Consider the following 16,014-nt stretch of genomic DNA (forward strand, 5'->3'; position numbering starts at 1 on the left):
GCTCATGTCTGATTTGATGGACAGATTTGACTGCTGCACACATCCCCTGGAAAGAAACCAGGTGTTTGTGGAGGATTTCCCTGCAGACGTCGCCCTCCTCCCTCTGCCAGCCGTAAGTTTAATGTCGGTGATTTCTTTGTTCAACCTTCATTTATTAACTTTAAAAACTCCAATGCAGATTTATATGTAGCCTAAATAGTGCCCTCGTGGAAATCGTGGAAATTCACGCAAAACCAAATAAATAGCTTTTTACGTAAGGTGATTATTTGTGAGTTTATTTTACATTTTCTGCTAAAGTAGTAAAAAAACATTGATGATTGCTTACTCCCATCTGCAGGGGGCAGTATTTCTTACTTCTGCTACACTGCTGCCTCAGCCTCACTGGATGTCTAGTTAAAGTCCGTGATCAATATGGCGAATAACAGAAAAAGTCACATTTACTGTCATACGGAAGAGGAAAGCAGAAAATTATCATGAAAATATTACAAAATTCCTTCCTAATATTTATAAATTAGCAACACAAAATCACTAACCGTGTTTCCGTTAACCATAAAAATGCGCAAATTGAAATTATGAAAATAAATTTGCTGAATGGAAACCTGGCAATTTTGAAAAAAGTCACGTTTCGTGATGAAAAGTTGTTCAGTTAGATGACGTGGTTTTTCAGCCATATTGGAATTAGTTTATTCACAATGGAAACTATTTTTTCGAGTCACATGATCAACAACCGGACGTTTCTACTGGCGGAAATGACAAAGAAGATGACAGGAAGTGGCAGAAGGATGATGGTTTGTTTGTTTTTTTCAGATCATCACACGTTCATAAATGGTTGTGCGTCATTCCAACGTGTTGAATCCATAACTCTTCTGCAAAATGGCCGACCCGCATACATAGCTGCTCCCAAGTAGGCGGGACTTGTCGCTCCGATGCCGCAATAAGATGCCAATGTCTCCTCTGATTGGCTGACAGATTATCAGCGCCAGCGAATGGTTGCCATGGAGATTAAAGGATTTCTCAAACATGCAGGAAGGAATCAATGCAACACTCCAGTTATGAGTTAATAACATATAAATGGCTGATCTGGTAGATTTCATTGCCTGTTTGTGTTTAATGAACTGTGTTTTATGATGAATTGGAAAAAACACATAAATTCATGTCTGAATCGAGATCTCACGGACAAATGTGACTTCTGCACACACACCTCCTGGAAAGCAACGTGTTTGTTTGACTGCCGCTCTGCCAGCCGTAAATTTAAAGCCGCTGATCTTTTTTTTTTTCAACCTCCTTCATTTATGAACCTCATGAACCTCATAAATCCCGGCCTGCGGAGTGTGTGTTCCCTTCCTAATCCTGCTGGAGCCATTAAAGCCACGCCACGTCCAGATCATGTCAGAACATCACATGGGGATCTGCTTCCCAGGTGACGGCAGGTTGGGATAAAAGAGTTTTAATTGGATCATTTTTCACGTTAAAACAGACAAAATTGTGCAGGCATTCAGGTAATTCTAAATTATCTATAAAGGAAAATGCAAACTGTTGAATAGGGAATCATTGTTGACACACCAGCTGATCGAAACTTTAATCCAGGTTTTATTTTAATCAATATCTTCAAAAATCCAAGGCAGAAGAACATCAGTGGGTAACAGACGTTCCTGTCCAAAAGCAGCATAAAAACAGATCCACAGGTTTAAACGGTGATCAAAGATTAAAATCATTCAAACTTAAAGATAAAAAGTAGATCTACAAGCAACAGGTGATCTACAACCACTACCAAAAGCTACTCCTATCCACCACAAGGAACTGCAAATATGTGCTTTTATCTTGATTTTTGACAGAACTGGTGGATTTCTTTTAAGCCGATTGGTTTTCTGCCACAAACCTGAGTTGCAAACATCGTCTTTCATCTTTAAGTTAAGTTTAAATGTTTGGTACATTTCAGCAAAAGGCAGTTTAAGGTATTTCACACCGAAGAACCAAAACGTAACAAAGTAGCTACACATAAAACAAGCAATAAACATTACATTTTCTCAAATGCCATCGTCAAAATCATCAAATAGATACAAATCAAATATATTGATCAATGTTCCAGTTGTTACTGATCACAGGCAAATCTTAACAGGTGAGTTTTAACCCTGGTTTAAAGGGACATTATTATGTAAAATCTACTTTTACATCATGTTATAAAGTTGTTCCCTCATGCATGTTTGAGAAATCCTTTAATCTCCATGGCAACCATTCAGCTACAAAATGCATGGGTGGACTTAGCTCCGCCTTCAAGGCGCAGCTCCTCCCCTGAGCTTCAGTCTCCACGCTCTACTAGCGCTCATCATCTGCTAGCCAATCAGAGGAGACGTTGACGGTCCATTCAGGCGTCGGAGGAACAAGCCCCGCCTACGACTACTGTGACGGTGCGGCGAGAGGTTGGAGAAGGAGTTAGCAGCGGCGGTTAGCCACTCTAACCCAAAACAGCAGGACGCACTTTTGAAGTATTCCACGCTTTCAATTTATTAAACTTCGTCCACATACAGCCAGATCTCCACGGTACTAAGCATTATATTTCCATACATGAGAAAAGTAACGTTAGTTTACCGCTCTGCACCTCATCATCACCTATGTTCTCTTCTACAACAAAATGGAAGACTAGTTCTTCTTCTGTACAATAGTGCAACAACAAAGGAAATAGGCGCCCCCTTGAGGCGATACCTACTCATCTCTAGGAACCAAACAGCATAATGACTGTTACACTACGTATTCTGCGCTTTTGGGAAATTGGGTTAGCAATCACTTAAACAAAATGTTTTTACAAAAGAAAAGGTGCAATAAGTTCACAAATAACTGCATTAATGTGAAAAAACAAAACGGGAATCTTTTGATTTTGCGTGAATTTCCACGATTAGAGTCAGTAAAAAGCTGGAGGGACTGTTTTTGTGTTGCTTTGCAATAAGACGGTTGAGAGTTTGAATCTCGGAATAGAGTCTTTCTGCATGGAGTTTGTATATTCTCCCTGTGCATTGTGGGTACTCTGGCGTCCTCCCAAAGTCCAAAAACATGGCCGCTGGGTTATTTGGTTACTGTAAATTGCCCTTAGGTGTGTGCATGGGCGTGGACAACAGCAGCATGGAAAGTTTCTGCATATATTTTGCTGCGTTGCGCCACAGTTGAGCCCACAGTTAATCGGTTTTCTTTGTGGTGGGATCCTCACCGCTCCCCAACGTCACCCTAAAGACGCCCTTTAGCACAGAGGCAGACATGGAAAACCTGCAGGCTGTCGCACACAAAGGCGGCCCTGATGGCCTCGCATGCTAGGCGCACAAACATGAGGATTACTGTAAACACTCGGCTATCAGTGAAGAGGCTCAGCGGAGACGAAGTGTGTGTTGGGGGAACCGTAGGGAGGGCAGAGAGGCTGGCCGACGGGCCGGGACATGTCCACCCAGCCCACAGCTACAAACTAATCGTTATAGATGGCAAGAAAGAACCTGGGAGGGAAGCAATTTGTAAGTTAAGCTGAGGCTTCGTTTGAGTTAACAACGCAAAACTCAGTGCAGACTTTAAAGGGACAGTATGTAAAATCTGCTTTTTCAGCTTTACATCACGTTGTAATGTTTTTCCCAGAACATACCCGGAGTGTTGCTTTCATTCTTTCGTGCACGTTTGAGAAATCCTCTAATCTCCATGGCAACCATTCAGCTCCAAACTCCTGGGTGGACCGAGCTCCGCCTTTGATTTGCAGCTCCTCCCCCTCTCAGCTCCTTCAAACTAGCCAGCAGCAATTAGCAAACACCTGATGGAGCTGCTTAGCTCATAATGGCAGCTACTTCTCCCTGGTGCAACCCTGGTGAAAACGTTGTTAAAGGGTTAATAGAGGAGCCATGTTGGAAGGCAGAGTGTCTCTTAAAGAGACAGAGGCCCAATTTCAAGGCATTGAGTTAGGAAGTAGATTTAGTTATATATACAGCATTTTTATGAAGGTAGCATAGTATGTTGAAACTATGAAATGGCACTTTGTGCCTGGAAAACACATAATATTACCACTTCAGTGTTTTTTGGTGTCCGGAAAGTTAGCCGTTTTAAAAACCTCCAGAATGTAACTTCACCAATCAGCAAGCCAAGCCCGTTACCAAGCAACCAAACCTGAGCCCAGCCTGTTTGGTCAGCTGGTTTTACTGCTGTGTGTCTGTACAATGGCTGCTGGAAGAGACAAGTGTCTAGTTGATGATTTACTATCCAGAAACCACTTGCTGCATTCTTATTGGTTGCGCAGCAGGCTCCACTTCTGCTTTTCAAAGACGTATACGATGGGATTGCAGCCATTTTTATGCGCGAGTGTAAACGTTGAGTTGAGGGTTCGTGGCCAGCAGTGACAGAGAGGAGGGGATGCTCTGCTCTCTGGATCAGGTTCCTGTCGTCCAACTGGAGGCGAAGAATAAAACAGGAAAACATGAAGCTGAGTCATCAGAAACGGCACAAAATGAGAACCTGGCCATGAACCGTGACACATTAGGTCCAATAAGCAGCTGCTAATGCAGGACTCATGTTCAGCTAAACCTGTTAATGAGCTGCTGATCCTCCAACCCGTCTGACGAAGCCAGTGGAGAGAATCCGGAGCTTTCTGGAGCCAAACTTCTCCGTTAATCTCAGTCAGATTCAGACTGGATGGCAGCTGATGATTCACAGCCGCTCCGACTCCCGCAGCGGGAATGTCGGCCTTCGCTGCTTTGTCATGTTTCTGGTATTTTGGATCTTCAGATCTGTGCAGCTCAACAGCCTGCTTTCATTACCCAGCATGCTAAAGCTCTCCCCCTCCCTGGATGGTAGGAAATGTCGCTTGAATCAAACACTTGGCCACTGAGTTCAGCATCCCTGTGGTTCTGTTTGGAGATACAAACCCGATCCGGTTTCCTCTGTTGTGTCTGCAAGACTCAAGGCTGCATGTTGAAACCTCCCGACTCGGCTGAGGTGTGTCTCAGCTGCAGCTCCTCATGAAGGGACCGGGGAGGAGCCGCAGGTCGCAGAGAGGCCAGGTGGTTTCAGCCAATACCTGCGGTGGTCGGCTGCCGGAGCTCGGTGGAACTTATCCGGCTCCAACTGCACTTCCTGAAGTAAACCTTTCGGCTTTTCAAACTCTGAAAATTTCCCCTCAAAAAATCTAGGAAACTTCTGGGATTAATGTCGAATTTTTTACTTTTCAAACTCAGAAATGTCCAAATTCTTTTCTAGAAAATGTATGAGATAAAGCGAAAATATTGCTGATATTTTTTCTAGCAAATTTTCAACTTTTCAATCACAGAAATTTCCATAGGTTTTCTAGAAAATTTGGGTCTGGTGTCATGATGTGTCGTTTCACATCATGATGCTCCATCAGAACCGAACCCGTCCGTTGTAACCCAAATGGATCCAGCATGACCCCAGCGCAGACCAGGTGAGACAAACTGGCAGAGCTGGTAGAAACCAGTTACTTTTACTCTCACCCAGAGTTTCTGGGTTCCCTCAGACGCCCGCTGAGAGGCTGGCTTCGTTCACCGCCGCAGTAGAAACGTCAGAAACGAAACACAGACGGAGAAAAAAGCAGATTCAGTTTCACACAGGCAAGAAAAGAATGACGCAGAAGAAGAGGTGATTAACCCGGAGCGATGTCTGGACACGCAGATGATGTTTGTTTTCCTGAAAATCAGCCGTCACAGAGGCGACGCTCATGGTTTTCTCCACCCAATTTAAAAAAAAAAAAGAATCTTCTGAGTTAAAATTCAAACTTTTTGAGGTGCTGAGGTGGTTTAGGGGTTAAGCACAACCCCCATATGGAGGCCTTAGTCCTCGACACGGCTGTCGAAGGTTCGATTCTTGGCCTGGTAACCTTTGCTGCATGTCTTCCCTTCTCTCATTTCCCTCTTTCCTGTCAAATAAAGGCCAATTAAGCCTGAAAATGTGTCACTTTTATGCGAACCCCTGAGAGTTTGGCACCACTAAGCAACGAATTAGTTTGCTTGTGCTTTGGGCCGGCTCTGTACGTCAGATAGTCTTCGGTCAGAGGTCTCTTCAGATTCGTTGCAAGACTGACTGCTGCTGGAGATCCTTTGTTTAAAATGTTAAGTTGCATCAACATAATTCAGTTGTTACCAGCAATTTATCTAATCAACTATTTACCTTTTTTTCAGTGCAAATCAGACTCTGATGGACTTTCTTGACTTTTTAGTTACTAAATGTAAAATATATTCTAATAGCGTCCATTTTATGTCTCCTGTTTTGAGAAATGTTCTACAAAAAACCTTTAGAAACTTTTTCTAAACTTTTTGACTTTAGAAATTTTTTCAGAGTTTCAAGAAGACAAAAAAAAAAGAAATTTCCAAGTTGCATCTAGAAAATTTCTGATGTCAAAATTTCAGCTTTTTTCTTGCAGATTTTCAACTTTTCAAATTCAGAAAATTTCTACATTTTACTAGAAAATTTGTAAGCTTGATCTCAAAAGCTAAAATTTTTTCTGGACAAATACCCAAATTTTGAAACTGAGAAATTTCTGAATTTTCTAGAAAATTTCAGTTTCTTCTGGCAAATGTTTGACTTTAGAAATTTTCAAGTCTTTTCTAGAAAATTTTTGAAGTTTAAAAATTTCTATTTCTTTTCTTCCACATTTTCGAATTGTGTAACTCAAAATTAATCTCAAAATTTGCTTAAAAACATCTTTTAAAGCACATTTTCGACCTTAAGAGTTCAGAAAACACCAACGTATATTTTAGTTTATTTATTTTAGAACATTTCTGATATTATTCTCAATATTTTTTTTTATTTTATGGCAGAAATTTACACAGTTTTTGTTTGCCATTTACAATTGCCCAAATACTCCGTCGTAAAAACATGTCCATCACATTCTGATGAGATGAAAATTTGTGAAAATCTGCCTTTTAGCAGCAGGTCCAGCGCCGCGCAGCTGCGCAGTGGAGACGCTCCTCTGAGTTGTGCGCAGCTGCTGCGCTCTGATTGGCGCAGAGAGGCGTGTTCCCCGCAGGAATGCGGCGCTCAGGTGGAGGGAGAGTCACCGACTCAGAGCTCTGCGCTCCACAGCTCGCAGGACGCTCCGCGCTGCGCACCGCTGCTCTCCTTTGCGCACTTTGAGCGGACAGATCAGCCGCAACCTGCTGCTGATTTGACTTGGAATCTGTTTCGTGTAAAAGTTTATTTCTCAATCGGACTGATTTTCTCATGACTCACAGCTGGTGAACTTATCACGTCACTTCTTGCAGCAGGACTGTCCTCAGGAAGATGCGTTCATGTTTTCCACGCTCAGCTTTCCCCAGAAGGACCGAAGGGATGTGAGGCGCTTTGGGAGCCGAGAGCGCAGCTGCTTGGATGGATCTTCCCTCCAGCTGAAGGAGAATCAGCAGAAATAATAGAAATTATTCCCTACCGCGTGTTTCTAGAGACGGACCGGACCGGACCGGACCGGACCGCAGCAGGACGCGCACAGCCAGCAGACCGGACATGGGCTCTGTGTTTGGGTCTGGACACCCTGCAGCGGGGCCGCGCCGCGCGTCACAGCCGCGTTGTTTCACATCATGATGCTCCATCAGAACCGAACCCGTCCATTTTAACCCAAACGGATCCAGCATGGCCCCAGCGCAGACCAGGTGAGACAAACTGGCAGAGCTGGTAGAAACCAGTTACTTTAACTTTAGTAAAAATACTTTTAGGAATATTTTTACTGCGCTGATTACGTCATAATGTTATGACGTATTTTTACACATGCAGTTTTTATTAAAGTTTCAAAACTTTTATTTTGAAGGAAACTAATTTGGAAAAAAAATACATTTTGCCTGATTTTGTTATTTTATGTTACTTGTTGTCATTTTAGTCCTTAAAATACAAAAATGTCCACTTAATTTTATATTTTGGTTGGTTTGATTAATGAACTTTTAAATCTTAAATGGTTGATACTTTAGTAAACTTTTTACCAAACACTTTTTTACCCTTGGTTGAAGTTTTACTGTCTCTGTTGGGGTCCAGCTTTGTGAAGTGACACATTCCTCCGACTGCAGCAACTTTAAATATTTACCTTGAGTTACTTTTTTTCTTGCAAAGGCTTGAAGATTTGCTGAAGAGGGAGGCGACAGATTCCAGACAGTTTGTTTCTCAGTTTGCTTCGTTTTCTGCAGATTTTACTGATTCATATTTACTGAAGTTCTTATTTGTTTTTTTTCTGTTCCCTCACATAATGCTCATAGCAGCACCACAGCATGATGCTGCTATTACCATGTTTCATACACAGCATTTTGGGAAAGGAAACAATGAATTGTGACTTTAATCTCAAAATAAAGTTAGTTTTATGTCAGAATTATGATTTTAGTGTTTAATTTCATAAAGACGTGGATTTAACAGGAACATTTTGAAAAAGTAAAAAATGTTTCATTTTGAAAGTCAGAAATGTTCAAATTCTTTTAATGAAATATCTTGGAATAATGGAAAATTTTCTGAATTTTTTTATTTATTTTTTTACTTTTGATAATCAAAAATTTCCTAATTTTTTCTAAAAAAAAATTCTATGATTAATTTCAACATTTCTGAATTTTTTTTGCTCTTCAAACTGAGTTTTTTTTTCTAGACAACTTATAAGATTCATCTATTTTTTGTTGTTTTTTTCTATTTTTTTTCAACTTCTTAAGAAATTTCCATGTTTTTTCTAGAAAATGTCTGGGATTCATCTCAACACTTCTGACTTTTTCTGAAAAATTTCAGACTTTTCAATCTCAGAAATGTCCATGTTTTTTCTCAGACTGTAAGAGATTTTTGGTGGAAATTGACTCCATTTTTCATGTGTTTAAAGTGGCCCTGGTATGCCGTCGTAGTTTTGAGGTAATCCTGCTTCCGTATCGTTGCTCTGCTTTTATCTCCTCTGTCACCAGCTATAAATACTCGGCTCATATTTGATCTGATCTGTCGCCGCTGCAGAGAAACCCGGGCTTCTGCCCCCTGAACCTTTACATTAAAACCTGTTTCTGAAAGTCTTTCACAGCGGAGGGTGAAATGTTTTCAGTTGGTTTGGAGTGAGACGTGACTCTGGAGAAGTTTGGCCCCTGGCGCTTCTCTTCTGATGACTCTCAGGAGGAATGTGTGTGAGATCCAGCCGTCAGATTCATGAACACATTTAATCTGCTTACCTTTGGAAGACTGAGCATATGGCTCCACAACGAGCGCTCTGATTGGTTCTTACACACAGTGATGTCATTCCTCCAGGGAGGAATTTGGATGCACCAGGTATCAACACGAGAGAAATTTGTTGTTAGCAAGATAACGTGGTTCAGAGCAGCGAAAGGTTTAATCCGGCTCCTGTTTTGGATGAAAACAACTTCATGTTTTACAGAGTTGCAGTGAGGAAGTTCATTATTCTACAGCCATGATCTGTGATGGACGCCAGCTGGAGGGAAGACATGATGCCACCAGAGATTTAGCCTAGGAAGCACAAAGTGAACCATCAGCTTCATAAACTCTGATTTTCACTATAAATAAAACATCATTTACTCCTCAGAAGTGTTGGAGAAGTAATACTGACGTTCACACCAGCTCCGTTTAGTCAAGTTTAATTCAGTCCGTTTGTCTAAAACGTCCGGCTCGGCTGAAGAGGTCAGAACTCAAACTCTGGTCCACCTACAAACCTCAGTCTGTTCGGTTGCAGTGACCAGGAAGTGGACAAAAGCACCGGGCATTCTGGGTAAATACAACCAAATCAAACATGCTAGCCTAGCGATAGAAGGAAAAATAATAAAATAAAGAGAAATCTTAAAACCGCTAAAATCTGATGCCACTCCGTTCGTGAAGAAGGAAGTTGTGCTTCGTGACTTCAGACATTTTTGTGTCGTTTCCTTCAGTGGTTCTTCGGTTTTCTAGAAAAAACTAAAAAAATTCTTAGCTTGAAAAGTAAAAACATTTCTAGAAAACACTTATACTGTTAAGTTGAATTTCAGAAATATTCTAAAAAATAATAACATTTTCTGAGTTTGAAAAGTCAAAAATTGGCAAGAAAAAACTTGGAAATTTATCGGTTTCAAAAGTAAAAAAAAATAAAAAATTCACTTTTGAAACCAATAAAATTTCCAAAAGTCAAAAACTTCTCAGTTTTCTCATACAAATTCTGGAGCTCAGAAATGTTCATGATTTTTCCAGAAAATTTCTCAGATTAATCTAAATATGTTTGAGTTTTTTTGACAGAAATGTTTTGTTTTTTTTCTACGTATAATATCCGTAACGTCACATCTTAGTGCCTGGAAGTTGATTTTAATCTAAAAGAAAAAGAAGGGTTTCCATTCATGCCCAGAGAAACTCCTGATGCTTTCACGTATCATCAAACAGACCAGAAACACTTAATTGTCTAATCTCTGGACTTGTTTATTATATTTACATTTGGCTTCCTGGTTTAAACCTGAGCTGGGCTTTTTGGATCAGGTTTCCACGTTCTTGTTGTCGCATGCATCTTTGGTTAGCTTGAGGTTTAAACGAATCAGATTAGCTTGGAGTTAAGAGACCTTTAATCTCTCTTCTTATTGGTTCACTTCTCCTGCAAACTCTTTCCCACTTGCAGTTATTAAACGTATTTGAGTAACTTATATTTTTATCTCTCTGAGCTGTAAAAAGCATCAATCCCCTCCTTGAATAACAAAGTTTTTTTTCCATCTTTGAATCAAAGGGGAATAATTTTTGGCCTCCAGTTTAGTGAAAAAATGCAACAAAGAGTCAGTTTGTGTCCCTTAAAAAATGACTAACATGCAGCGACTTTCTGCTCCCAATTTAAAACGTTGCAGCTGCAGTTTTCTTGTCAGGAAACAGAGTCCATAAAGGATAAAAGGAAAGTTAATTAACTAATCAACGTCGGGTCGGATCCTAAAGGTCCGACCCGACAGCGAAACGTCAAAGTGTTCAGATGATTCCAGGTTCCTGCTAACTCGGCTCCAACTAGAAAATAGTATGAGTGAGTGATTACACTAATAAAACTCCCGTTTCAAGGTTCACTCAGATAAAACTTTACAGCTCTAACAAGTCCCTGATTTTACAAATCCAGCCTGGGAGTTTGTGACGTTTCTTTTTGACGCCTTCTTGAGGTTTTTTTACGTCGGTATCATGTATTTGTATCAGTCGCCGTGTCTCATGTTGCAGAGCGTGATTGCAGATGACCTTGGAGGCTCTGATTCAGTCAGAGGCTGAGAAGATAATCTCATAATCCCTGAGGTATGATGGTGAACCGAGTCTCTCTGTCATGAAAGGAGCAAATTAGCCAAAGCGAAGGAACAAAAGAAGGAGAACAAATCAGAGTTTGATCTCGAAATTTTGCCAGCAGGGAATCTGCATTTGTTTCCTTCAAGTTTTTTTATTCCAAATTGAAATTTTCTTAGCTGCACAGTGGCGCAGTTGGTAGAGCTGTTGCCTTGCAGCAAGAAGGTTCTGGGTTCGATTCCCGGTCTTTCTGCATGGAGTCTCCATGTTCTCCCTGTGCATGGTGGGTTTTCTCCAGGTACTCCGGTTTCCTCCCACAGTCCAAAAACATGACTGTCAGGTTAATTGGCCTCTCTAAATTGTCCCTAGGTGTGAGAGTTGTGTGTCTCTGTGTTGCCCTGCGACAGACTGGCGACCTGTCCAGGTGACCCCGCCTCTCGCCCAGAACGTTAGCTGGAGAGGCACCAGCAACCCTCCCGACCCCACTGAGGGACAAGGGTGAAAGAAAATGGATGGATGGATGGAATTTTCTTAAAGCATCTCAATCTAGAGTTCCTTTCTGGAGGTTCTTTAAAGTTTTTCTCTAGACTTTTACTGAACTTCACCTCAGTATCTGATTATTTTCAGATGAATGTCAGTTAATGTGATTTTAAAGTACAGCATGAATGTGAAGTCGCATTTTCTACAAATACAAATCTGAAAACTGTGGCATAAATGTTTATTTAGGGAGTTTTCACACTGGCCTTGTTGAATTCGCTTTAATCAAACCGAACAACTCTGGTCCTGCAAACCTCAGTCTGGGTTCGGTTGACGTGAACTCTGTTTGAATGCATGTGTGAACACCAAGCAGCGTAGGGAATTCTGGGTAAATACAACAAAAGCAAATGTGTTAGCTTAGCGCTAGCAGAAGAAATGTCTTGTCATGTTTTGTCAAAGACAAAAGAGAAATCCTAGGCCATTAAAATCTGACACCACCTCATTTTTGCTTTTATTTGGAGAAGAAGGAAGCAGTGCTCAGAGGTTTTTTTGTTGTTTTCTTCAGTGGTTCTTGGTGCAGCGCCCCCACAGGCGGGGAGGGGAACAGGTTTGACTCAGTGCTGTGAACCACAGCAGCTGAAAATGTCACAAATGTCTACCAGACTATCAGTTTTAAGTTAATAATTCCTTAATATTGATGGCAGATTATTTCTCTTATGTTAACTTTTTAATCGATATTAAGAAATTATTTACTTAAAACAAGCTACTACATTTTGCTGAAAAGTTATTTATAAGTTAGTTGTGTCTTATTTCAAATGAACTAAGATATTTGTAGGAGAAACTAAACCAAAATACTGAGAAAGATTTTATGTTTTTGCATCAAGTTACAAGTGCGTGACCCATTTTTCTGATTTTTATCACAGAAAATCTTTAATTTCTTCAGTTTCACTGATGTGAAACAGGTTTTTGATGTAGCAGACAGTAGTCGTTTAAAAGTCGTCTCTCTGCTGTTTGTCAGTAAAGCAGCTGCGGAGGCACAAAGCGTCTCCTCTGAGGGCTTGTTTTGTTTTGTTAGCAGGACCTGAGCGAGGCCACGGCGCCTCGTCAACACAAACGCGGGGTCAGAGTTCAGCGCCGACCTCAGACCCAACATCTGCTCCCGTTCAGCAGCGCGCTGCGCGTCGCCCGCAGGACGAATCCCGAACACGGACAGACCTCTGAGGGGTCGCAGGTCAAAGCCAGGCCCTGCTTCTCTGGGTCAACATGTAGAAACACTCCAGTCAAGGTGTCTCCCACCTTCTCTGGGGTCAAAGGGCACATGGGTGCGCGTTCGCCGCAGAGAAGTGACTGCAGTTTGTTTGTTCAGGGTGTGAATGTGAGCCTACCTGCCGCTCAGGGTGTTTGAGTTCACAGAGGAGATTTAGCTCTCCTCTGCATTGTGCAGGAGCTGCACCTGCAGGTGGCGCTGTTTGGGATTATTCAATTAAACCCTGACTAATATCACCGGCTGAATCACAACTACTTCATTGGGCTTTTAGAAGTATGAAGCACACGTCTGACTGAAGAGCTTTGGGAGTAAATATCTCTAAATATGTTTTCAGACCTGATAGATTTGGCTTGATTGGGGACAAAAGTTCAATTTACCAACAAACCAAACCATTAGAGCAACCTATTCCCCTCCTCGCCTGTGGGGGCGCTGCACCAAGAACTACAGAAGGAAACAAGACAAAGACACTGAGAGCAGCTTACTTCTTCATGAAATGTAAATGACAATGAAGTGGCATCAGATTTCAGAGGTTGGAGGATTTCTCTTTTATCTTGGCTCGGCTAGCATGTTGGTTTGGGTTGTATTTACCCAGAATGCCCTGCATCATGGTCCACTTCCTGGTAATGGAGCTGTTTCCGGTCTGCTTGGTGTTTACATATGCATTCAAACCAAACCAGAGTTCATTTCAAGAGGCAAAGGGTTTGTATTCGGACCACAGTTCAGTTTATTGGTCCGATTAGGCGTTCACACGTCTCCAAACGAACCGGACCTTCAGATCTCCAAATGGACCGTTTGTCTGGAAAGTCCGGTTTGTTTACAGAGGTGTGAACGGGTAATCGGACCAATAAAGCGAACTCAGTCTCGGTCTGGTTGAAGTGAACTGTGACGAAGTTCAAATGCATTTTTTATCATTTACTTATAAAATAAACACTTAAGAAACATTTTGTTCATTTACAAACAAAAAGATAATACAGGACGGGTTCAATCACCAGCTGAATCACGATTACTTTAGAAGCTAAAGAAGAAGCTAAAGAAGAAGCTAAAATATAAAGCATAAATAAAAAAGCTATGGCTTAGCTTTTAAATCATATTCTTCAGCTTAAGGACATTTAGATCATCCATTCTGCTAAGAGCTTTGAGATACAAACAGTCCTAACATCTGTGACATTTAAGGCATTTGGAGATATGAAAGAAAAATGTCCCAGTAATATTTATAAGAAAGTGGAAGCAAAACAGAAACCGGCAGGAAGTGATGTAAACAAAATGACAATACTTAACACTAAAAGAACCAAAACTGCTACCATAATTAATGCAAACTAAACTGAAACTAATCAACATTTAACCAATTCTAACAACTAAAAACGAGCAAACGCACCACAAACGAATTAAAACTAACTGAATTAGACAAAAAGTCTCAAAATAAAACTAACACAAAGCTAGTATAGATAGATGGATGGATAACTTCATCGTCTGGCTGCTGGTTCTGCCGTCAGTCAAAACAAACAGTCTCGTGTTGATTAAAGACATTTCGCTCCCTCTGCCCTGGAGTTACTCACTAATGTGCAGCTATAGTCTTAATGAGAGCAAGACGAGGCAGGCTGACCCCTGCTGACCCCTGAACGGGCCCCTCAGCCATGGGGGCCGAGCAGTCGGAGTCCAAACATGAGCAGAAACTGATGAATCGCTTAAATCTGTGTATTTCATTAAGTTATGGTGGGGAACTGTCTGTGCTGAGGCTGAAGTGAGGACCCCTCGTTAGGAATGCCTCCATTATTTTTACGGCTGTTCTGGGACGCGGTTTGAGCTCCGAGGTTGTAAAACTCTGAAGAAAAGTCGGGATAAAAAAAAGAAATTAGGAGTTATGATGTGGTTTCTGCTCTTCTCTCTCTCTTTTTATTTAATTAAAAATAATCACGGTTGACGGCGACTTCATTAAATTCACCAGATTTTCACACATGCAGTGAGAAAAGACATAAACTTTCATCTAAACTAAACCTTTCCTGTTTCAGGTTTGGGGGGTTCTTTGCCAAATTATGCATTAAAGCTCCACACCATAAACACAACGATGTGACATCATGGGAAAATCGCTGTGAGATTTGTTTTCCTGTGTGAAAGCTGCACAAAGAGCTCTTAAATCTCCAGGTGGGGTGCCGGACCTCCTCCTCTAATCTAAGTCCAGGATCTCCTCTTGATGGTTTTCTTGGTTTAGACTAAATTTCTTTTTCACATATTGGAACTTTTGGCTGTTTTTATGTTGCTTTTATTTTTTCTATCAGTTGAAACAAGCAAGTCACTGCAGAAGAGACACTAAAATGAAAATAACAGCATCCTGGATTGAAATACAGTGAGAAATATGCAACTGTTAGAGATTACCGCAATGTTAAATGAATATAAATCTGCAACAAGCGAATGCGTTGTCCTGACTGAGGACGCTCCCAGTTCTCCCAGTTCGCCAGACGGAGCGCTAAGGTTTTTGCTAACGGTTTGGAGTTTAAAGTTGAAGCAGACAAATGTTTTATGATCTTATAGACACACAAATTCACTACAAACAGGCCAACATGTTTAATACATATTTTGATATCAATTATTTACCAACTATGCAAAGATTTGCAGATGTTAAAGTTTAGAAAGGTTTAATTTTAGGAATTTTAGACCATCCATCCATTTTCTTACACCCTTGTCCCTCGGTGGGGTCCGGAGGGTTGCTGGTTCCCATCTCCAGCTGGCGTACCGGGCGAGAGGCGGGGTCACCTGGACAGGTCGCCAGTCTGTCACAGGGCAACACAGGACACACAACCATGCACACACACACTCACACCTAGAGGCAATTTGGAGAGGCCAATTAACCTGACAGTCATGTTTTTGGACTGTGGGAGGAAACCGGAGTACCTGGAGAAAACCCACCATGCACAGGGAGAACATGGAGACTCCATGCAGAAAGACCGGGGCCGGGAATCGAACCCAGAACCTTCTTGCTGCAAGGCAACAGCTCTACCAACTGCACCACTGTGCAGCCCCGAATTGTAGACCATTATATATTATATTAAGGATTTATCTTAATATAAAGTCATAGA

General features: G+C 41.4%; 1 protein-coding gene across 1 annotated transcript in view; it reads left to right on the forward strand.

The window, feature by feature from the left end:
* The first annotated feature begins 6,963 nt into the window (after window positions 1–6,963).
* adamtsl5 (ADAMTS like 5) overlaps window positions 6,964–16,014 on the forward strand; it is a 36,216-nt gene continuing 27,165 nt past the window's right edge. The window contains exon 1 of the mRNA XM_008406054.3: window positions 6,964–7,622. Coding sequence (XP_008404276.2) covers window positions 7,603–7,622 — 20 coding nt within the window. The 5' untranslated portion in view covers window positions 6,964–7,602. The remainder of the gene's footprint in view (window positions 7,623–16,014) is intronic.

This window comes from Poecilia reticulata, chromosome 3 (assembly GCF_904066995.2).
Source record: "Poecilia reticulata chromosome 3, P_reticulata-male-v2, whole genome shotgun sequence".
In the NCBI taxonomy this organism is placed as follows: domain Eukaryota; kingdom Metazoa; phylum Chordata; class Actinopteri; order Cyprinodontiformes; family Poeciliidae; genus Poecilia; species Poecilia reticulata.